Genomic DNA, 24,475 nt, shown 5'->3' with positions numbered 1-24,475 from the left:
ATCCAACCCTAGTCTGTTACTCTTTTGTATTAATCTGACTTTTCACATTTCAATTCTTTCCATATGCGGTTAAGTGCCACAATGATGCAGTCATTATGTCTGATTTGACCCATGTACAAGACTGGAAAGAGTATTCCCTCAAGTGTTCAGAAGTCTAGACCAGTATAGATATACTGCTTATGGAAAATGAAAAGGATAATCAAGTCTTCCCTAAAATTTTTACAGTACACTTGTCACATTGACTGATTTAGAAAAAAGTTTGCTTTTTTTAAAATTTTTTCTTGTGGTAAGGGGTTATCAAATCATTCTGCTATCGTGTTACTTAACATGTAAATTTTATTCCTATACACTGTCATAGTATAGGTGAGAAAGTTACAGGCCATCACTCATAAAAGGCCAAATTAGAATCTTTTATTTTTGTGTATAGAGAGGGCCATCACAGCAGAAGGACTCTTGGTGCTGAGTCTCAGAGGCACAGTGTTTTTAAAGGCAAAAGATCACATCGACCACAATCACATCGATCTGGGATAATGGTCAGAGTGACCTTGCATCTGATTTGGCAGAGCATCGCCATTATTTCAGACACAGCATGACAATTCACTTTGATTTACACCTTTATCAGTTATTTTGGTTTAGGTTTAATTTGTACAAACATAACTGTATCAGTTCCTACACCTGGACCAGAGTCAGGGTTGTGGAAAAATCTCAAATGTGCTGCCAAGGTGGATGTGGCTGTTGAGGCAGGTATAGGCTGAGAAGCATCTAAATAGACACAAGATAGAGTCAAGACAAGATGGTGTTACCTTAGTCATTTTGGCATTAAATAAAGTATGATTTTAAATTTTAAAAAATTTTACAAAAAAATCACTAGATTTGTTACTAGTTATATAGTATTCTTGATTATAAAAGTTGTTTGTAACTTAAACAGTTGTAAATACTCTTTATAAAAATATTCCTTATAAAGTACTCTAATTTATTGAAAATTATTATTTCAGACAGGCAGAGAAAAACAATGGGTCTATAGCTTAATAATGTAAGATTTAATAATGTAAGATTTCTGACACGGTTTAAAAGAGACAGGAGTCAGAAAGAAAGGTCTGACCTGAGAAAGGCAGGACCACGTTTATTCACTGCAAGGGGGCATATTCTCATCCACGTGTGTAGTTGAGAAATGCCTACAGAGAAAGATGGCTGCAATAAGGGCAGAAATGACAGCAACAAGCGTATCAGTTTTCTCCTGTAGTGCCTTCCTTCTGGAATTGCTTTCCCTGGCCTTATGGGAGGCTGGCAGTGTAGTCTTTTAGGAGGAATATAGAGGAAGGATTTCCAGCCCCAGTGCTGGTGGGGACTAGGGCAGGAATGTTTTTGGTGCTAGTTGGGACCAATCTCATGTGAGGAAGCATTGTCAGAGTTGAGTCTTTCCCCTTGGGATGGGTAGGAGGCCTCTGTTGGGACCCATAGGTTTGGGGGGCGGGGCGGAGAAGTTGGCCTTCCCTGAATGGTAGCCTTAGCCCATGTGTCTCTTTAGGTAGCAGAACAGAGTCTTATTTCCCAGGTTCTTCCAGCATCCCATGAAACACAGTCATACCTCTGTTGTCTCCAATCTCTCAGTCCTATGGCTAATAATAGGGATTACAGTTCCCTATTGTGAACTGTTTGGGAGGGACCCTTCTTTCTAGGTATATATAGTTTTGGGCATGCTTCTTAGAGGCCTCAGTTTCACAACCCCGTTTGGCACAGTAGAAATCCATGCCCTCCCCATTATCTGGCTCCTGACAGTGTGCGGGAGGGTGGGGGGAGCATGTATGGGGAATGCATTGAACTGGATATGGATTTCCCAGATTTCTCTCTCAAAAGGTTCCCACAACCATCTCTTCTGCAGTTTAACTGAACTCTAAAAGTGGGCATAAAAGAACAAAGGTCTACATGGAACTGGAGTTGCTCATCCATAGTTAGTTTGACTATCACCTTTCTTGTGTTTGTTATTCTTAATTCCCAAGTCCCGATATTGGGAAGTTGAGGGTTGTAGCTTTCATTCCCATACTGAAAGAAAGGAAAAAGATGAACATCGTGTTCCAGGTTACAGTCTTATTTTTAAGGGGTCTGAAGTCTGAGTGACAGTCCATAGGTCATCATCCTCAGTGGCCTTTTCATAATTGGGAGAGATGGATCCAAGGGATGACACCAGCCACTTTCACATCAGCTGGAATGGTGAGGATAATTGGGTAGGGTCCCTTCCAGGAAGGTTCCAGAGTCTGGGTACGGATCTTCTTTACCAAATCAAGTCTTCTGGTTGGGGCTGGTAGGCAGGTTCAGAGATGGGAGATAGGATTCCCTTCACAGTCTGGTCAATAGCTTGGCAAGCTTCCTGCAAAGTCCACAAGGACTTGAGAGGGGAGTGATTAGACATTTCTGCCTGGAGGCTACCTCTGAGTTTGGGGAGGATGGGAAGTGGTCTCCCAAATATAACTTCAAGAGGAGTAAGCTTCTCCTGGTAAGGTCTTGGCAGGAAGAAGGGAAGGATGTTGACCAGTTTCCAGGACCTATTTGTTCAGTCTCCTCAAGAGTTTTATTCATCCTTTCTATCCAATCTGAGTTCTGTAGCCTATATTCACAATGTAACTTCCAATTAATATTCAATACCTTTGATTTTGAGTTACTAGGGAGGTAGCCCAGCAGTCAAAATGCCTCCCACACAAGAATGCTTGACGATCATATTTGGGATTCCCAGAACCCTAGTAAATGGTAGATGGATAAAGGGGCTTGTCTTATAACTCTAGGGCTCAGAAGATGGAGATGAGATATCTAGAGCAGGCTGGCCAGCTAGGTTAGCAGTAGTAATGAGTTCCAGGTTCAGTTGAGAGACCCTGCTTCAATGAATAAAGTATAGAATAATCAAGGAAAATATCCCAAACCAACCTCAGGCCTCGATATCCATGTGCACATATGTGCATACACACACACCCCAATATACGTACACATACACATTACAAAACATACACACTTGAAAAAGAAACAAAATAATTATTTATTTAAAGCCATTTACTAGTCAACCAACATTATAGCTAACCTAACATATCTGTAAAGAATCATAAAGCACAAGAGAGTATAGAGGAAGTACATTTTACTTATCTAACGAGGCATAGCCTGTCTCTTCATTTCTAAACTGTAAAATGGTAGCAACATGTTTTACAGCTTTTCTGCAATGCTGATAGGACTTGTTGAAGAAGGTCATTTCTCCAAGTGACATTAGCTGCAGAAAGTTGATGTGGATTGGAGGGTTGTCTCCCATGCATCCAGAGAGTTGATATTAGCTGCCTCCCTGGTGCTCAGCGAGAGTGTTCATTCCCTTCCACACATCCACAGCACAGCTAATCTGGGCTTCTTATTGAACAGCAACCCAATTCCAAAAAAAGCCTAAGAGAAGTTGGCATTCCAAGAAGATGAGTCTCAAATACTCAAGCACTTTTCAGGCCTTAATAATCGATTCAGAATCAAACTTTGCTTCATGCTGACAGCCACTTGGTCAAAGTTAATCAGATAGTGGAGCTGAGTTGGTGTAGGAGAGGACCATGCAATGGCTGAATCCTGAGAAGACGAGTAGCTCTTCAGAGGCTGGCAAGAGTAATGCTCTACCATGGAAAAGTGATTAGAGACGTATAATACAAAAATGTAGCTCTTCCTGTTTTCAAAGAACTCACAGAGAAGAAATCTTGTCGATGCTATTAATAATGTTGGCATCCAGGTGGGTAAATGTAGGGGACAATTATTTACTAAGGACAACTGTTTATGGTGTTGAACTAAAGATGTTACAGCTCAAAGTCAGAAGAGTGCAATCATGTGCCCAGTAATCACAGGTGTAACCAACTGGACCCTGGGAATAGCAATTTGCACCAAAATGCAGAACTTACTTCTTGCTTTCAATTCTGCATCCATTCACCTTATTCACTTTGACCTCCACCCAGAGCTATTTTATTACTAGTTGACAAAAGGAACCACTGTAGTAACTTGTGGTAAGTCCTTAAACACCCCCTCTCTAGGTTTCAAATCAAGAGAATCAGGTTAGGTGTTCTCTCTGTTTCTTGTATACTTTATTACATTTTTACTACATATCAATCTGGTGGTTGTTTTTTTTTCATTGTGCTTCTGTAATGAAAAGGAAATTGAGTTCATTCCCTTGCAATCACACCTCTTTAACCAACTTGAGTCCTCAAAGCTAATTGAGAAGGAAAGAGTTAATCTGAGCTCCCTCGGAGCAAACCTGTTTGATGCCAACTGACGCCCAACTTGTGGATACTGTGGGAAACTGGGTCTGCTTGAGCAAGAAGGGCTCTTTGTGACAGCTAGCATTGGAAGAATTCTGCCCTCCCTCCCTCTCTCTCTCTGTTCCTTCTGACCTCCCTCCAGACCTCCTTCCCTCCCCACCCCACTCCCTTTTGTTTTTTTCCTTGTTGTTTCTGGGAGTTCCCTTATTGCTTTTGAGACAAGGCCACTTCCCGTGCCCTGAATGTCCTCAACTTTTCCTGCTGGAAAACTGGAAGCCCAGTGTGACCTAGAGATTAATTTCAACTTTATTCATTTTGCAAGGTTGCAAAGAAAATAAAGTCAAGTAAGTGACTGAATGACTTTCACTTTGTTTAGGCACGGCCCCCCCCCACCCCCTGTTTCCCTCATCCCCTGCCCTGCTGTCCTCTCACACAACCCCAGTGCCCCAACTCCACTCTCACCCCCAGTCCCAAGCCTTTGACCACACACTACTCAAATCTGACAGTTTTGCAAGGATCTGCAACCCACCACGGAGAAAGGGCTTGGCTCGGAAGTCCTGAACTCATTAACTTCCAGAGTTCCACCCACAGGCTGCCGCAGGTTCCTCCTCTTAGATCTTTCTACCTAAAGTTCAGTTCATGACTATTTCAATGAGTTCCAGGAGGTCACGAAAAAGAAACAACAAAAAAGGTAACAGTTTAACAGTTTCGCTGATAATATCCTGTGTTGTACCAGATACGCTAAGCTTTCTCTCTTTCTTTTCTTTTCTTTCTTTACCTTAAGTTTCACTTTCAGGTTTGAAGGAAATGTCTGACTGAAAAAAAAAAAAAAAAAAACTCTGAATGAAAACTATAAGGGGATGCAGGATCTCCGGCTGAATAAAATCAGAATGCTCTTGGCTTTTGACGTTAATCCACCTGTCTCCCATCTGGGGAGTGAAACTGTGTCAGAATCACACAACAAAAGAAGGTAGATGGTACAGGTATGAGGGGAGAAATGCATCGTAATGCCAAATGCAAATTTAGCCACAAAATCAAATCTGACTTTTGTGGTAAAACAACAATTTTATGAAGCAATTAAAACAAAAAGTATTTCCTCTGTAGACTTATGTTCTTGGAAAGGCATATTAAGAAAGCTTCCAGGGGGATTTTGTAATAGGCTTTAAAAAGGGGATGAAGGTGGCTCTGGGGTGTGCAGGGGGAGTAAGTAATAAATGCAATGAAAATAAATGTATATATGTAGTATACAGTATGAAATTCTCAAAGATTAAGTAAAAAGATTATATTAGAAATTAAAATGCTTTTTTTTTTTAAAAAAAAGCACGTTTTCCTTAAAGAAACAAAATCCTACAAAGTTAAAAACTCCTTTCTTCTATTTAGTTGGCTGTGGGGAGCTGACATTTTATGATAATGTACTTGAGAAAGAAAGAATTCGGCCTATGCAGGATTGTTTGGCTCGGCCTGGGAGGAGGGGACTAGACCTACCTGGACTGAGTCTACCAGGTTGACCTCAGTCTGTGGGGAAGGCTTTGCCCTGGAGGAGATGGGAATGGGGGGGGTTGGGGGGAAGGTGAGGGGGACGGGAGGGGGGAGAACAAGGGAATCCGTGGCTGATATGTAGAACTGAATTGTATTGCAAAATAAATTAAAAAAAAAAATTCCATAAAAAAAAAAAAAAGAAAGAATTCTTTCTAGGAACTAGGGCTGGCTTCCTATTCCAGAATAAAAGAGAGTGGTGGGAGAGGAGGCAGGCTGTTCAGGAAGTTGTATTGTAAGGTTGGAAAACAGGCTGTAATATTATGGACTAGATAGGGAAGAATAGTCAACCTTCCACATATGGCAGTTGTTTGCCTGACTCTATAATGTTATGTTTTGATGTTTCTGTATGTAGGTGCTGCTGTATTAACTTAGAAAAAGATAGGGACATGTTTATAAACCAAATCATAAATCGTGCCTAACCCCAGGTATTCACTCTCTGCCTTAGTCATATTAGAGTGCAGTCTTTCCCTCGAATGAAAAATATAATTCTGTGTGCCTTCAAAAATGCTTCCCCAAATGCAAGGTCTTCTCTCTCCTACTCTTCCCCTGCCTCTCTTTAAGAACTATTCAGTGGTAACTTGTTCTTCATTCTCATTTCATACTTTCACGTATTTTTGTTTGTTTGATTGAAATGTATCTCCCGGTGTCAAACTACTGTTTCCTTCTTTCTTAGTTGTTCAGCTGACTGTGGGGTTTGGAATTTAACATATTTTTTTTTCCAAATGTTCTGGAAGCTTTCCTTGACTGCTACCTATTAACTCATGTTACTGATGAAAAGTTATTTATAAAAACAGATCTCTTTCCTTTGGAAGTAATTAATGATATGGTCACCTTACAAAATGTTTAGGATTTGTACCCCACCTCTCTGTGTGTGACTGTGAGTCTGTGTGTGTGCATGCATGTGGGGGGGGGGTAGCATTCTGAATTTCCTAACATTTTATCCATGATTTCTTTTTTTAATACATCCTGCTTTATTAACACTTAGTGGATTTTTTTTTTCTCTCAATGAAGTATGTTTTCAGATTGGGAATGTTGTTCAGTTACTCAGAGATATAGTTTGTAAGTCCATTAGTCCTCAGTAATTCTAATTTCTATTCACAGCCTTTCCAGAGGGGTAGATATCACCTAAACAAAGACTGGAATACCTTACAGGGATTGTACCCATAATCTAGTAAGTAGGGGAGAGAAAACCCTATGGTACTAGGAGAAAAACTTGTTAGTTGTCTGTCTCTTACTTTGACAACTAATGTGTAATGCAAACTTTATGATAGGTACATATGCATAAAGAAAGTAGTAAATATCATATGATCACTGAGGGGGCATGAACATGAATGTATACTTTGAGGGAATGGGGAGGTCAGTTATTGAAACACATATTGCAGGTAAATTTCAAAATTAATGCACCAAATAAAGGCAGCCATATGTATGAGAATGGATTAGGCTCCATCCTCTGAGGTTATAAGAACAATCTGTCGAGAGAGCAGTGGTTGCTTCTGGGAGTAATGTTGGAAATTAACTGGGAAGGAGACAGAGGAATTCTCTGGATTTGAGTTACACAGATTTATGCATTTGCCAAAAGTCAGAGAATGTATACTTAAAATGCTTGCATTTTTATTATGTGAAAATTTACATTGGATAACAAATTCTGCATAAAAAAATGCTGAAACTATTGATGAGAAAGTAATCTGTTGAGGGGGAAGATTGATGTTTGTGGTACATGTTTGGGAGCTGATGATACAGGTATTTGGATAGATCATTATATCTGTTTTAACACAAGCATATTCACTGTAAAATTCTTTGGATTGTCTAGAATATTTAAGAACACTTTTTTTGCTTCTCTTTTTTTGCTCATTTTGTTTTGAGACAAGGTCTTACTTTGTAGCCTTCGTTGGCCTGGAAATTACCTTGTAGGCTAGACTGGCCTCAGACTCACAGAGATCCACCTGCCTCTGCCTCCAAAGTGCTGCTGGGATTAAAGATATAAGATACTATATCCGGCCCTGTTTAAGAATTTTTATTCAAAATTTTGGGAATTTGTTGACCTTAAGATATCTATACCATGGAGCATTTTACAGCAACAAAAAAGACAAATGTCAAGACATGATGAGATGTGGATACATCTTACAAACCTCATATGGAGCAAAGAAAAGAATGATGGATCACAGAATGATACACACATTATCCCCGTTAGCCATGGGAATGTGTGTATCTGGAGAGTTTCTCTCTGGGTATCGCCAAGTCCTCGCAGTCCCACAGCCCACTTATAAAATAAACACACAGACACTTATGTTATTTAAACTGTTTGGCCTAATGGCTCAGGCTTCTTGCTAGCTGATCTTATATCTTAAATTAACCCATTTCTATTAATCTATAAGTTGCCACATGGTTCGTGGCTTACCGGTATCTTAACATCTTCTCATGGCAGCGGCTGGCAGCGTCTCTCTGCCTTAGCCTTCCACTTCCCAGAATTCTCCTCTCTCTTTGTCCTGCCTATACTTCCTGCCTGGCTACTGGCCAATCAGCACTTTATTTATTAACCAATCAGAGCAACACATTCACAGCATAGAAAACATCCCACAGCAAATGTGTTCTAGGACCACAGTGAGCGCCTGAGAGCATCAGGAATATCCAACCCTACATGTACCAATTTACCTGTACATTCATGCCTATGGTGAAGTTTAACGATAGACCCATTTTTGATATTATAGTCTGGTAAAAGTTATATGGCTGTTCAGTATCTCTGTCTTCCTGTCTCTGTCTGTCTCTCTCGTTCTCCCTAAAAATGCCCTAATTCCTCATTGCATTGTAGTAATATTTTGCATCATGGCTGCCACAAGTAATTGAAACTGTAGAATGTAAACCATGCTAATGAGGGACTGGTGTAATGTAAGATTTTATTAATACTTGATACAAAGGCAGGTAACCTTTTGCGTAGGAAATAGCATTGTTTGTGTTTAGGAAGAATGAAGAATTCATGGGGTGGGCATGACAGATTTCTAAAGCACTGGAGAAATTTTTGTTTCTTGATTTGAGTAGGCAATTCCAGTGATATACCCATTTATGAAAATTCAATGATTTGTACACTATTTTGTATACATTGAAAATATAATTGCTAAAATGAAAATCAATCAGGGTAGGCCTCATGTGCAAAGATAAGCTTGTATCTAAGAATATGAAATAGAAAGATAGAAGAAGGAAAATGCAAAACTTGAAATGGAGGACAGGATTACACAGGATGGCCAATATCTGCTTGAAAGCAGTTCCAAAGGAGAGAATATAGAAAGTTTAGGAAAGGAAATTATCATAGAAAAAAACTATAAAAGTTGAGGGAAAACATGAACCTTCAGACTGAAACTAGTAACAATAGACACATTTTGGAGGAAAGACATAACTTGAAATATCATTGTGAAATTCCACACTACCACCTTTAAAGAAAAGACACTAAAATGTATAAAGAGAAACTGCTAAGAAAAAAAAAATTATGTAAAGGAGGAGAAATTGGATGTGTATCAGACCTATTAGCAATGTTGGAGAGTAAAGAGACAAGGAGATGATGCTTCATGGTTTTGTGTAAAATGTAATTTTAAATTTATTTTTTACTTTTATGAGTGTTTTTCCTACATTTGTATATGTGCACTATGTACATGACTTGGTGCACATGGAGGCTAGAATAGAATGGAGATCCCCTAAAACTGGAGTTACAAATGATTGTGAGTTACCATGTGGATGCTGGGAATTGAACCCGGATCTTTTAGAACAGAAAGTGCTTTTAGTTGCTAAGCCATGTCTCTAGTCTCATGATATGTATGTAAGGTTTATATTCCTGTATGAAAAAGCATAACAAAGCTCATTACTTTGTTCAATTAATATATGCTAATAAAAATTTAAAAAAAGAAGTCTGTATTCCAGATAACCCATGTATCAAAGTTATTGAAGACAAAAAGACCAAAGATCAAATTTTCAAAGGCCTTTGAATTTTGTCAGTAATACTTCAACTCATTTCTTTTCATTCTTAAACCAAATACTACCGAAAAACAACCCAAAGGCATCTCAGAATCCAAAATTTTCTGTTTAGTTTTTAAAGGAAAACCAAAAGCAGTTTGAAAGAAATCTAGACTCAGCAGATGGTCCTTTGTCACTGTTTGGGAACAATGCAGGTTGTCACAAACTGTGAGGGGAGCCACCTGCAATTCATGCTCCACCAGTGTGAATTAATGAGCAGCTTTGTGTCTCTTTCTGAGTCCCTCACAGCTCAAATTCTCCACAGTTTAGTGTATGTACTGCCGTGCTCTTGACCAGTGCTTAGCTGTGAGTATCTCATGAGAAATTTGGGTTTTTCATTATAAAGTAAAATATTAAACATAGAGCATAACTATAATCCTGTGCTCTTAAAATATAAATAAAAACTTGCAAAAATGTTTGAATTTGAAAAAAAAATCATGTGCTCTTAACTCTCAGTGCTATTACTTTGGCTGAATAATGGTTTTAGTATACATTGCTTATCCTGAGAACCAGAGGATCAACTCAGTTTATCTCCTTTGGCCCTCACAGTTACCTGTGGAGAATTCCATCTAGATCTGAGAAGTGGATTAACTTGTCCAAAGCTACAAAACAGAAGCACCATTATCAGAACGCAGGTCGTGTTATTCCACGGTCTGTCTTCTCCCTTCACTGTGTTCCTCTAAGTTTCACTGATTCTTCAGTGAATATTGACTGACACAAACATCAAATTATGAATGAGATTTCTCAGCCTTTGCTTTTTCTAATTAGTCTAAATAAATTTTTTTCATGCTTACTCATAGATACAGACCAAAAACCCTAACATTTCATATCTTAGCAATATCAACTGGTGCTATACTAACAGTTACAGGAATTTAAGGATGGAAAGATGGGGTAAAGACAGAAGAGCATGCATCCCCTGTGTCACCAAGTAAGGCATCAAGAAATTCTGTGTCATCAGTAGATGAAGAAATATAGTTTTACATAAATGTAACACAAATTGCTAAATGGTCTTATTGATAAAAAATCTGGAGCCAGATATTGGGGTGAAAGTTGAAAGATCAGAGGGATAAAACAAGTCAGCCATGAGTTCTTACCACTAGGCAATCCTCAGCCCAAGAGAGAGCTACTTCCTGTATATTCTTGCCTTATATACTTTTCTGTGCCCTGCCATCTTACTTCCTCTCTCTGCCCAGCTCTATCACTTCCTATCTGTCTGTACAGACCTCTAGACCTCTATGGTTAACTAGGGCTGGGATTAAAGGTGTGTGCCACCACACCTGGCTCTGTTCCTGGTGTGGCCTTGAACTCCCAGAGATCCAGGTGCATCTTTGCCTCCTGAATGCTAGGATTAAAGGTGTGTGCTATTACTGCCTGACCTCTATGTTTAATATAGTGGCTGGCTCTGTCCTCTGACCCCCAGATAAGCTTTATTGTGGCACACAAATAAAATATCACCACAGGTAAGGTCTTTTAAATTATGAATGCAACACTGTATTAGGTGAAGATAAACGTAACTATAGAAAACTAGTAAAGAAAATAAGAGAATGGTATAATTAAATTCCTAACATTTAGAGTGGGACAAAATTGCTTCAGATCAGTAACTACATGGGTGAGCCTGAGGATATTATCTTTTTTTTTTTTTTGGTTTTTAGAAACAGGGTTTCTCTGTGTAGCTTTGCGCCTTTCCTGGAACTCGCTTATGGAGACCAGGCTGGCCTCGAACTCACAGAGATCCGCCTGGCTCTGCCTCCCGAGTGCTGGGATTAAAGGCGTGCGCCACCACCGCCCGGCAGCCTGAGGATATTATGACCAGTGAAATACACCAGACAAAGGAAGACAAAAATCACATTTTTTTTCCTGTGAAAGATGAACTTGTAGAATTATAAAGCTGTGGTTACTGGAGGTTAAAAAGAGTGCAGGAAGACAGAGGAAAAGAAGGTGGCTAACAAATGCAGGAGTGTAGCTGAAATAGAAGAATGACTTGGATTACTATGGTTAAAAGTGATTAGTTATATATTTCAAAATGGCTACTAAGAAAGGATTTCGAATGTTCCCAACATAAGGAACTGATAAATATTTGAAGTGATAAACATGAAAATCACTTTGGTCTGCTCATTATGCGTCATATACATACTGAAATAGTTACTGTATTCCATAAGTGTATGTAATTATTCTGTGTCGATAAAAAATAATTTCGAGAGGAGATATTTGTCTGGAGTTGACTGACTTGGAGATAGTTTTAAAAATAGTAAATATAACAATAGATAAAATAACCATAGTTGTAAGGAAATGGCATGCTTGAGTTCCTTATCTTAATGGTGGGGTGACGAATGAGGAAGAAGTATCTGCAGTTTATTTCACTTATTGGTGTTATTTGAATTATTTCTGTTTGGTGCATTAATTATATAATATATACTTGCATGGTGCAAAAGTTATTAAAAGATCTTTTATAGATTTGGGTGATACATTTTAAAAGAATATACCAAAGGACACAGGAGCATGGTAAAAGCCAGTGCATTTTTAAATTTCTTTTATAGGGCAGAATCATGAAAGGGTGTTCATCCTATCTAATACACTCCTTGGGGGGACTTTTGTCCCTGTGGGTTCTTTGTGCATCTTCCACAAACCAGTGCACTGTGAGACATGAAGTAGCTGACTGCAGCCATTTGAAGCTGACACATATACCTGATGACCTTCCTGCTAACATAACGGTGTTGAATCTTACCCACAACCAACTCAGAGGCTTACCACCGACCAATTTTACAAGATACAGCCAACTCACTATCTTGGATGTGGGATTTAACTCCATTTCAAAACTGGAGCCAGGACTGTGCCTAACACTCCCTTTGTTGAAAGTCTTGAACTTCCAGCACAATGAGCTATCGCAGATTTCCGAAAAAACTTTCATCTTCTGCAGGAACCTGACGGAACTCTATCTAATGTCTAACTCAATACACAAAATTAAAAGCAACCCTTTCAAAAACCAGAAGGTAAGAGGAGTATGTTCATTTTGTTCTAATAAATGCAAATGTAATCTAAAGTTACATGAAGTTGAGTTTTCAAGTTACTGAATCCTCAAAGTCTTCATAGCTATTAAGGTAAGAGTACAAACGCTGATCAACCCCTCTTCATGACTGCTGGGGCACACCTGTGCATGTGGGTACTGTGACGTAAATCTGCTCATAATTACAGTCTTAAGTCGATTGGAACATTAAGAACTCTTCCTTTCTTGCATTGTCTCATTTGAAATAGGACTCAGAAGAGGGACACCATGAGCAGAAATGCATCTGACTATCCCATAGGGAGCATAGAAAATAAACTCATGGTGCTGTTGAATTTAGAATGTAAAGCATTAAGAAACACAGTGAGTCCAAATTCTGACTTAAAGAAAAATAACAAGTTGATACAATGGTAAAACAGACTCTTTGGCTAAACATTGCCTACCCTTTGGAGTTTAAGAAGGCTTGGAACATTGCCTTTTCAGTGGTTTCCGCCTTTTTCTTTTAAACGCTTTGCTTGAATTTTAAATCTATGAAAAGTAGGTGTTATTAGCTAGTAACCTCAGCAACTCTTAAGTGCTTTCTTTAAACCAAAGACATTTGTAAACGACTTACCTTCTTTATTTTGTGGCCTCAAATAAAATATTGAGCCTTATTCTTTCTCAGATGCCGAGGACACAATGTACTACTTTAAATGCTCTGAGAAGCATTGATAAAGTGTTATGTTGGCCAGTCTTTGAGCTTCTTAAATCATAGTGTGCAGGAAATTCCTTTTGATGCAAAGATCTCAAAATCTGACCAGAGAAATTACTAGAGAAACATTTTTTTCTTTTTAATGCATATATGAAAGTCTTATTTCTTTAATAGAAATTCCAGTTGATGTTCCCCTAACAGACATCAGGGTTTTCCTGCCTTTTTGTCTGAATTTGAAGCTTACAGGCAGATGCCCTGGTACTCTGGCTTTTATAATCTTCCTGCTCCCTCTTCTAAGACATTCCCTGAGCCTTAACTGTAGGGGTTGTGTTGTTTTCTCTCTTTATTTCCTTCCTTCCTTCCTTTCCTTTCCTTTCCTTCCTTTCCTTTCCTTCCTTTCCTTTCCTTCCTTTCCTTTCCTTCCTTTCCTTTCCTTCCTTCCTTTCCTTCCTTCCTTTCCTTCCTTCCTTCCTTTCCTTCCTTCCTTTCCTTCCTTCCTTTCCTTCCTTCCTTTCCTTCCTTCCTTTTTTTTTTTTTTCAAGACAGGGTTTCTCCGTGTAGTTTTGGTGCCTGTCTTGAATCTCACTCTGTAGATCAGGCTGGCTTCGAACTCACAGAGATCCACCTTGGCTCTACCTCCTGAGTGCTGGGATCAAAGGCATGCACCACCACCACCTGGCTGTGCTGCTTCTTAAATGAGTATTTTCTTTTTTCTGTAACTAGTTTCCAAGATTCATGAATTATGTTTACTAAGCCACGTATCTATCCCTTATAAGCTTAAATTCTTTAACTTGGTGAAAGAAATAAGTTGATTCATGAAGAAACTAAATCCTTACAAAAAGGTTGGGTTTTTTGTTTAATTGTTTTAAATTGAAATAGAATTACATCACCTCCCCACTTTCTACCTTCCCACCCATTCCAGCTACCTTCCCTTAGATTCCTGTCATGTGACTCCAACACTTTCATGGATAGCCTCTCTTTGACTTGCATTGTTACGTGTGTGTGTGTGTGTGTGTGTGTGTGTGTGTGTGTGTGTGTACACAAATATACAGAAATATCACCCACTGAATCTGTTTTTGTTGTTTGTGTGTACATGGCTTCAAGGCTGAGTGCTCTGCATTTGGACAACCCGATATGGGGGCCCATCATCACTGGGAGAGGATGAACTTTCTTCTCCCAGCAGGCATTAATAGCCTGTAGTTCTTTGTCTAGGGATGGGTTCCCTTGAAATTTACCCCCTTTGATGTAGCATGTCTATTGATACTGTCATTTCCCTCGTCTTGTTTATGCAGCCATGTATAGGGGAGACTTTTTCCACAGCAGACTGGTCCAAACATTGAGGAAGAATGGGAGGAAAGACTGTAGCAACGGTGGCGTTTTTAATTGCCACAAAAGTTATCATTCCCTTCCGAGTAATAGAAATCAGTCAGTTTTTCCTTTGGGATACCTCCAAGGGTCACACACTTGGAGGGAGTTGCTTCTGGTGTCTCTCATATGCATGTATCTACCTTTCACTCTCAGAATTTAATCAAGTTAGATCTGTCGCATAACGGCCTATCATCAACGAAGTTGGGAACTGAAGTCCAACTGGAAGACCTCCGGGAGCTCCTCTTATCGAATAATAAGATCCTTGCACTAAGAAGTGAAGAACTCGATTTCCTTAGCAATTCTTCTCTACAAAAATTGGACTTGTCATCCAACCCGCTTAGAGAGGTGAGAAGTGGAGGTGAAATTATTTCCTATGCTACCCTCAGGTGTGTGTAACCCCTGTGTTGCACAGATGGGAATTTAGGATTTCCAGTGAAATAAAATGATAAGCTCTGCCGTGTTGTTAAGACATCCTTCAACACTTGCTGTTGGGGGGCACTGGCACCTTCATTGAAAAAGAGTTGAGAAGTTGCCCTTTGATGGGGTCAATTCTAATTCCTGTGCCATTGCAGAGCTGTTCTTTGATTTTTGAAAAGACTCTGACTTTAGTTTCCTAATTATATTGTGGAAATCAAACTCCTCCTCCTGAGATCTCTATACAAATGAAAACACTATGGTGGTTAAGAGCTCAGGCCGCTGACTTGGGTTAGCCACGCCTACTCAGGCTTTGTCTTTAAATGTGTGATGAGGTAACTCACCCAAGTGATCTGTGCTTCAGCCTTCCAAACCTATACTACCTGATGGAACTATGAGACAAAAGAATTTAGTAGTGCATTTGGCATACGGCAGTTCTTAGTACAACAAATTCCCTGTGATGGAATATTTCTCAGTTACCTTGCTCTTCTTTGGCCCGTGATCTCTGGCTGAACCATTTTCATACACAACTATGTATATATTACACACGTTTGGTGCTTTTGAGTTCATTGAATATTGCTCATATGTATGTGTTTAGAACTGACCATGTGGTATAGATAAACAGTTAGGGGCTCGTCTCTGGGAAAGACTGACACTTTCTCTCGTCAGCATTAACTGCCTGGAACTCTTCATCTAGGGTATTTACTAGATACAAGAATATGGGAAGTTATGAAACTATTTTTCAGATATGAGAGACCATGAAGAAAATTATCCTGAAAGAATACAGAAATAATTTGTCTATGCTACTCACTTTTTTTAAAAAATACATTTTCTCTGGTTAGAACGATTATTGCCAGAACCTTATAAAATACATAAACAAGGAGTATTAACAAAAGTCACTCAAAAGTCCACCATCAGAAACAAACACTGCTAGTATTTTGTGTATATATATTTACAATTCCTCTCTAAATAATTATAAGAATGCCAACCACAGCTTAATCTCAGAACACTTAATTCAGTACCAACACTGTAAAAATGATTTCTCTATATTTTGTATGTATATACATGCTCTTCTTAATCAACTTATTTTTACACAAAAGTAAATTTAGACAAAGAAGGTCCGATGACAGGGTAGCCTTTCTGGTACCTTACCCAAGACTATGTTCTCTCCACATCTGTACAATACTGACTCTTGGGGGCAAAATAAATGTCCTATCATTGAACATCTCCCACACAATTAATAATTTAAAAAAAAAACCTTAACTTTCAAGTCTGCAAGTAATGTTCAGGCGAATGTACCGTAATTTAATAATTGCCTGCTTTTCGTTTTAACTCCCTTTTAAAAAGCAATAAAGCACACCTCTTCTTTTCATATTCCTAGTTATTTTTTGCTTCGTTAGCCCACACTTGTTACAAGCTACAGATGAGAATTCCAAGCCCCTTTGTTCTCACAGTAAGTGCAAGCTCTGGCTACCACCCTCTCTAGAGTCCCTCTTCAAGTCCCAGGACAGCAGAGGCTTCTGAAAACTGACTACAAGTCAGTGGAAGACCGCTGAAAACACTATCATCAACACTATCATGAAATAAAGTAAGAAGAAAACCTGGAAAGACAAAACCAATAGCTCACTTTAGAGTTCCAGAAGAGAAAGTACGTGACACTGTTTCATTACACGTGGCCCCAGAAGGTGGTCACCAAGACAGACTCAGGGTTTGCCCCTTTACAGTTTTCACACACAGTTTATTAAATGCAACTGGGTTCGGTGTGGTTTAGGCAAAATGCTGGGAGATGCAACCTTACCTGGGAAGCCAGGGAAGGACCCTGGGTTGTGGGTGTAGGTGGGGTGGGGGTGTGGAAGTGGTTATAGGCATGGAGTGAAGAAGGAACCATTCGCTGGAGGGATAGAGTGGACTGCCCTGCCCAAGTCATGTGATGAACTGAGCAAAGATGCATTATAGTATGCCCTTCAGAGCACGTTACATCACGGTTTGTTTGTTTGTTTGTTTTGAACCTTCAGTTTTCTCCAGGGTGTTTTCATGCAATCGGCAATTTATCCGCTCTCCTTTTGAACAACGCCCAACTAGACCTCCACCTCACGGAGAAGCTCTGTTCGGAACTTTCAAATACAAGCATCCAGAATCTCTCTCTGGCTAACAACCAGCTTCTGGCAACCAGCCTCGCGACTTTCTCCGGGCTGAAGCAGACCCATCTCACGTCGCTGGATCTCTCCTACAACAGCCTACGCGATGTGGGTAACGATACCTTCTCTTGGCTCCCACACCTCAGGTACCTGTCTCTGCAGTACAATAACATACAGTGTTTGTCTCCTCGCTCTTTCTATGGACTTTCCAATCTGAGGTACCTGAATTTGAAGCGAGCATTTACTAGACAAAGTATTTCCCTTGCTTCTCACCCCAAGATCGATGATTTTTCTTTTCAGTGGCTAAAATATTTGGAATATCTCAACATGGATGATAATAATATTCCGGGCACAAAAAGCAATATGTTCACGGGCTTGACGAGTCTGAAGTATCTAAGTCTTTCCAAAACTTTCACAAGTTTGCAAACTTTAACAAATGAAACGTTTTTGTCACTTGCTCATTCTCCTTTGCTCACACTCAATTTAACGAAAAATCACATCTCAAAAATAGCAGGTGGTGCTTTCTTGTGGTTGGGCCAACTCAGGGTACTTGACCTTGGCCTTAATGACATTGATCAAGAACTCACAGGCCAGGAGTGGAGAGGTCTGAGAAATATATTTGAGATCTACCTGTCCTATAACAAATATCTCCAACTGACTAGCAATTCCTTTGCTCTGGTTCCCGGTCTTCAGAGACTGATGCTCAGGAGGGTGGCACTAAAAAATGCGGAAATCTCCCCCTCCCCTTTCCGCCCTCTCCGTAACTTGACTATTCTGGACTTAAGCAACAACAACATCGCCAACATAAATGAGGACTTTTTGGAGGGTCTGGAGAATCTAGAAATCCTGGATTTTCAGCACAACAACTTAGCAAGGCTCTGGAAACACGCAAACCCTGGCGGTCCTGTTAATTTCCTGAAGGGCCTGTCTCACCTCCACATCCTGAATTTGGAGTCTAACGGCTTTGACGAAATCCCAGTCGGGGTGTTCAAGAACTTATTTGAACTAAAGAGCATCAATCTAGGACTGAATAATTTAAACATACTTCTACCATCTATTTTTGATGACCAGATGTCTCTAAGGTCATTGAACCTTCAGAAGAACCTCATCACGTCGGTGGAGAAGAATGTTTTTGGGCCAGCTTTTCAGAACCTGAGTAGTTTAGATATGCGCTTTAACCCATTTGATTGTACATGTGAAAGTATTGCCTGGTTTGTTAACTGGATCAACCAGACCCACGCTAACATCTCTGAGCTACCGACTCATTACCTCTGCAACACCCCGCCTCAGTATCATGGCTTCCCAGTGATGCACTTTGATACATCATCCTGTAAAGACAGTGCCCCCTTTGAACTTTTCTTCATGATTAATACCAGTGTGCTCATGACTTTTATACTTATGGCGTTGCTCATTCACTTTGAGGGCTGGAGGATATCTTTTTACTGGAATGTTTCGGTTCATCGGGTTCTTGGTTTCAAGGAAATTGAAGCACAGCCTGAACAGTTTGAATATACAGCATACATAATTCATGCCCATCAAGACAGAGACTGGGTTTGGAAACACTTCTCCCCAATGGAGGAACAAGACCAATCTCTCAAATTCTGCCTAGAAGAAAGGGACTTTGAAGCAGGTGTCCTTGGACTTGAAGCAATTGTCAACAGCATCAAAAGAAGCAGAAAAATCATTTTTGTTATAACATACCATCTATTAAAAGACCCTCTGTGCAAAAGGTAGGTGGATTTTTTGAATGTTTATGTCTGCACTCATTTTTCAACTGAACTTGCAAAATTACTACATTGAAAATTCATAAAATTTTTAGCAACAAAATTAAGGGGGAAATTCTAACTTTTAGTGAAAGTACAAATAAATTCCACAAATAATTTTAGATTGCTAAGCTTTTAACTTTTCGCATCTATATGTTAGCTATCTAATTATCCATTTTAATGTTCTATTTAGATTCAAGGTACACCATGCGGTTCAGCAAGCTATTGAGCAAAATCTGGATTCAATTATATTGATTTTTCTTCAAGATATTCCAGATTATAAACTAAACCACGCACTCTGTTTGCGAAGAGGAATGTTTAAATCCCGTTGCATCTTGACCTGGCCAGTTCAGAAAGAACGGATAAATGCCTTTCATCATAAATTGCAAGTAGTACTTGGGTCACGAAATTCAGCACATTAAATTTATTTGGAGATTAAGTTGACAAAGGGATACATCCAATTTATAAAGGTCCGTCATAAATCTGAGTTTTAGCCGGGCGGTGGTGGCGCACGCCTTTAATCCCAGCACTTGGGAGGCAGAGCCAGGAGGATCTCTGTGAGTTCGAGGCCAGCCTGGGCTACCAAGTGAGTTCCAGGAAAGGCGAAAAGCTACACAGAGAAACCCTGTCTCAAAAAACCAAAAAAAAAAAAAATCTGAGTTTTACTTGAAAGCTTCTTATGTTTATATGTATAGATGATGATGTTGTATCATAATTGAATCTCATTTTTTGAAATATTTCTTATTTCAGGCCTCTTATCAACAATTGTTTTATTTACCTACTCCAAACAAATACCTGGGCAGTTAAGAGCATCCTCTGTTAATGACTTCACAGTTGATCTCTGAGGTGTATCACAGCTTCAAAGGGGTTTTAAGGTAGTCTTTTTATAAGTAAAACTGAGAGTTTTATAGGTATAATTTACTTTAAGATGGAGTTTTACTATGTAACTCAGGTTGATCTGGAAATTACTATGCTGGAGTTTGGCCTTGAACTTATGAAATTACAGAGATCTGCCTGCCTCTGTCTCTGGAGTGATGCCTTTAAAGGCATGCAGCACTACACTCAGCTACATGAGATTTTATAACACTCAGATTTTGAGACACTTATAGAATGAAAGATAACTGCTTTTATGGTATAAGCCTACTTCAATGGGAACAAGAGTAAAATATTTAGAAAGAGTTTTTTTTTCTTTCTTTTTTTTTTTTAGTTGAAAAGCTTTGTATTTTATTTTGATGTTGGTTTTGATAGATGTTAGGTAGTCTTGCAATCTGCATACCCAAGAACAGAATATTTTTATAATCTTCATAGTGTAACAGACCCCCAGACCTTAACACAACTGACTCCATGAAGGAAGTACCATTTAGGCCATAAAACTCAGCATGAAGATCAGCCAAGATGAAAAGAAAGGCCTGATGGATTCATCAGTCTGTAGTTCTGGGAAAGTCTCTAAATGTACTAACCTTGCTTTTTGGCTTCTGTAGTTCTGCTTCTGGCTAACTGTTCTTCTTAACTGAAGTATGTCAACCCAGAATATGTTCTTTGTGCTTAAAAGCTCACCCTGAGAAAGCTTCAGGGCTACCTACACTGGGATCCCAAACACCCAGTGTGGTCACTGACTGATAATAAAGACTTCCTATTAACTTAAACCCATGTCCACACAGTCTCCTCTGCTGGATACCCCACAACAATAGATGACTTTTATTACTTGATAAAATAGATATTAGAATAAATACTTGTATTTTCCTAAGATTTGTGTTTCTTTTGCAAGAGAATTTAAATAATTTTCCTAACTATATTATAGAAAGGCTTGCTTCTGGAATATTGGTTGATAGATTGTCTTTGTGTAAACAGCATTTCCCTCCTTGGGTCACAGACTCAGGAAGTGGCTTTGGTCTAGTCAGTTGGTTTCTGTGGAATTCTTGGGCTCTTAACCTATGAAATTATAATGAGATATAAAACCTCAAATAACTAGAGATGATGATTTGGGTATAATATATTTTTATATATGGAATATTCCATATGAATATATTATACCATGAGATGATACACAACGGGTAAGTTAGCTCCTAGGTAAAGACCATTAGATTAGGTTTTATCTTTAATAAAACAAAGCCTTTAGTTTCATTTTGTGATAAAAAGAATAAACATCTTGGAAATCCACATAAAATGATTTTCCACATAATGCTCTGGTACTGAGACATTAGAGTATAAATGAAAATGTTGAGTTAACAACCACTCTGCTGACAGTGTCGGCCATCTCTCTCTCCACCGTTAGGCTCCTCTCTTCTCACAGTACCCTTGAGAATGAACTGACTTTGGAAATCCCACATGCAGTGTTTGGAAGAAAGAACAATCAATGGTGATCAGGAGAGGGGTGAATAGGTGTAGAAGGCTATAAAGAAGTGGTGTTTGCTCTGTCCTGCAAGTAGCAGGGAGCCTTCCAGCAGCAGAGAAGACCAAGAATTGGAAAATATGCTCCTCACTCAGTGCTGAATGCCTACAAAAGTCGCTTGTGATTGTACCGCATGGCAACTTTACTTATTCTCTTCCATTTGTCTTATCTGTTCACTTTTTAAAATTAGTATGGACTTAATGTAAACTTGTATTTTGTGTTAAAGAATCATACTATTTGATGGTTTTGTTCAAATTGTTTTAGTATTGGATTTAGGGAGCCCTTCTAGCAATCACTTGTGTCTCTTTTTCCCTTCGACATACTGTATCATCATCTCTCTCTCTCTCTCTCTCTCTCTCTCTCTCTCTCTCTCTCTCTCTCTCTCTCTCTCTCTCTCTCTCTCGTGTGTGTGTGTGTGTGTGTGTGTGTGTGTGTGTGTGTGTGTGTGTGAGAAAATTTACTTTTTGGAATTGCATTGTGCTTCAAAGTAATCCTGGATATTCCCTTGCTCCCTGTTTAAGCAATCTACAAGGAGTCTTGGATCCTTTCAATCTAGAACAGCATTATTACACCTTGATGTGCTTGTTAGTAAGTGACTGCCTTCCGTGCTTCCAAAGCAAGCAATGTGAGTGAAAATCGACTCATACATATGTATCTATAAATATTGCCTTATCTGTACACATCTAATATGTATATTAAATTAACTAGTCTGGATGTTAAAATGAACAATAGTGCATTTTGGCATCTCCAACTCTAATTCATTATCACATTGATCACCTTAATCTTTGCCTTGCTTTTCTGTGGCCATCCATGCTATCGTAGATCACTGTCTCTGTACTTAATCATGCAATTCTATATTTACCAGTATCAGAATTGCTAACCCCCATGCTGGGGAAAGCAACTTTCGTAGCTACACTAAAATGCTTATATGCAATGCCTTTTGCGTTAGTTTTACATTCTGTTTTCTAAAGTTGCTTCAGCTAGCATTTGCCCCTCGCTCCCTTCAATAAGGTTAATATGTCCTTTTGTAATATAGCTAGATTCTGTTGTCAGTCTGTACTCTACCCTGTGATTTCTGGATTTCTGGAATTGTTTGGGTTTTGTTTGCATACACAAAGGCTTATGCTTTGTGTGGTAAAGTTTTATGGGTTTTGACAAATGCATAACATATTAAACTTTATCACTTTGCAATCTTATCGGATAGTTTTCTCACCCTAAAACATGCCCTATGAATTATCATTAAAAGGGGCTGAGGCAGTAACTTAGTGGTTAAGGGTGCTTGCTCCTCTTGCAGAAGACTTGAATTTGGTTCCCAGCACATCGGTCAGGTGGCTTTCAACCACCTATAACTTTATCTGCAAGAGATCTAATGCCGTCTTCTGGTCTAGGAGGACATCTACATGAAAATGTGCATACTCACACATAGACACATACAGAAACAGAAATAAAAATAAGATAAAATTTCTAAAATTATTTATTCAAATTTGGCTTCTCTTGGAACCCATATCAACTATGGCCTATTTACTAACTTTGTAGGTTTACGTTTTACATAATGGCATATTGGCATATGAATAAAGTCTTAGTGTGTCGCTAAAAACTGCTGAGTTCATTGACTTATTTGGAACATTGTCATTTGCTGAATTTAAGGAGCCTCTTGCTGACACATTCAGGTGCTTGGATGTAAACACATCAGCACTCTCAGGGCTGAGTTTCCATGCTGGCAATAAGCAGTTTGAACAGAATCAAGGCAGACTACACAGTAGACAGCAAACTGAATAGCAATCAAAGAATAGTGCTGCAGAGCTGTGTCACAGCAGAAGGTCACATGACCACTGGAAACCACGGAAACTAACACGCCAATGGAGATGAGTGCTAACCATCCTTTGCTTCTTTATAATCTGGTCTCCAATAGTTAGACACTCCTGCAGAATTAGCTGTTCTGATTGCTCATTGAGAGCCACTACATAGCTGAAAATCCCACATGAAGATAAAAAAGAGGTATAAATCCTGTCCTGGGAATTCCTGTCTTCTCTCCACTTCAGCTCACGAATAATCCCCTCCTTATTAAACTTGATAGATGCGTGGCTCACTCCGAGAATGCACTTTATCTTAAGCATGCACTTTTGTTCTATGATGAAACTTCCAACCCTCTTCTTTTGTCTGTCTCTGGGGTCTTTCCCAGACTGTTTTGAGAGCCAGGGAACACTGAATAGGGGTCTCCCTCTCATCCATCTCCCTCTCTCTCTCTCTCTCTCTCTGAGGAAACCTCATCCCTTACCACTTATCAATTCACAGTTCCGAAGGAGTCTACACAGTCTGAGCCTACAGTCATCCATAGTGTGACTCTACAGAGAAAGACTTTAATTTTCACAATGTCCACCACCATTACTTGTTAATACTTATTTCTTCAGCATTTTAGGTAAGATTTGTTTTGAACTGCAATACCCTCCTCTATTTGGGCATCATAAAACAAACATAATACTACTTAAACATAATAGATGTAACTGCTTCTTCTCTTCTTGGTAATATTGTGTGTGCTGTCTATCAGTAAGCTTTACTCTTCACTTACATATTTTCAAATTATTTTTATAAATTAATCATTGATTTATAGGAGACAAGAAACATTTTTTTCTCTTATTTTCTTGTCTGCTTTAAGATGGCTGATCAAATGGCCAAATTTAAACTGAATTCAAATATATTTTTTACTGTTGCTTAATATTTAATAAAGACACAGAGAGTGATTTGTTTAAACAAAGTATATACTTGTTTATACAAATAAAGCTAATAAAATGTGGACACTCTGACTTGTATTTGACCTACACAGGAAGCAACATCCTAAACATCTGTAAACTGCCCTTATAATTGTTCTCAGGAGGAGTCTTTATCCCTTGGGTTTAAGACA

At 39.0% G+C, this 24,475-nt stretch overlaps 1 protein-coding gene across 11 annotated transcripts; it reads left to right on the top strand.

The window, feature by feature from the left end:
* Positions 1–4,329: 4,329 nt before the first annotated feature.
* Tlr3 (toll like receptor 3) lies at positions 4,330–23,183 on the top strand. Of its 11 annotated transcripts, none has more exons than XM_052752144.1 (7): positions 4,331–4,609; positions 5,050–5,235; positions 6,906–6,975; positions 12,344–12,796; positions 15,020–15,211; positions 17,296–19,148; positions 19,375–20,827. In XM_052752144.1, the coding sequence occupies exons 4-7, from the start codon at positions 12,353–12,355 to the stop codon at positions 19,601–19,603; spliced, it is 2,718 nt and encodes a 905-aa protein (XP_052608104.1). In that variant the 5' UTR covers positions 4,331–4,609; positions 5,050–5,235; positions 6,906–6,975; positions 12,344–12,352; the 3' UTR covers positions 19,604–20,827. The 11 variants fall into 11 exon arrangements, 10 of the variants coding, with proteins under 10 accessions (XP_052608106.1, XP_052608099.1, XP_052608104.1 ...); XM_052752143.1 differs by having other exon boundaries at positions 5,050–5,248; XM_052752146.1 differs by lacking the exon at positions 6,906–6,975 and having other exon boundaries at positions 4,330–4,609.
* The last annotated feature ends 1,292 nt before the right edge of the window (positions 23,184–24,475 follow it).

This window comes from Peromyscus californicus, unplaced genomic scaffold (genome assembly GCF_007827085.1).
Source record: "Peromyscus californicus insignis strain IS unplaced genomic scaffold, ASM782708v3 Scaffold_23__1_contigs__length_62951481, whole genome shotgun sequence".
In the NCBI taxonomy this organism is placed as follows: Eukaryota; Metazoa; Chordata; class Mammalia; order Rodentia; family Cricetidae; genus Peromyscus; species Peromyscus californicus.
This window is presented reverse-complemented; position numbering and strand designations above follow the sequence as displayed.

Excerpts from the sequence above, each read along its gene's own strand:
- Tlr3 (XM_052752137.1), top strand. The coding sequence starts at position 10,714 with ATGCATCCCCTGTGTCACCAA. Across the intron at positions 12,797-15,019 it reads ACCCTTTCAAAAACCAGAAG|AATTTAATCAAGTTAGATCT; the intron begins GTAAGAGGAGTA and ends TTTCACTCTCAG. Across the intron at positions 15,212-17,295 it reads CATCCAACCCGCTTAGAGAG|TTTTCTCCAGGGTGTTTTCA; the intron begins GTGAGAAGTGGA and ends TTGAACCTTCAG.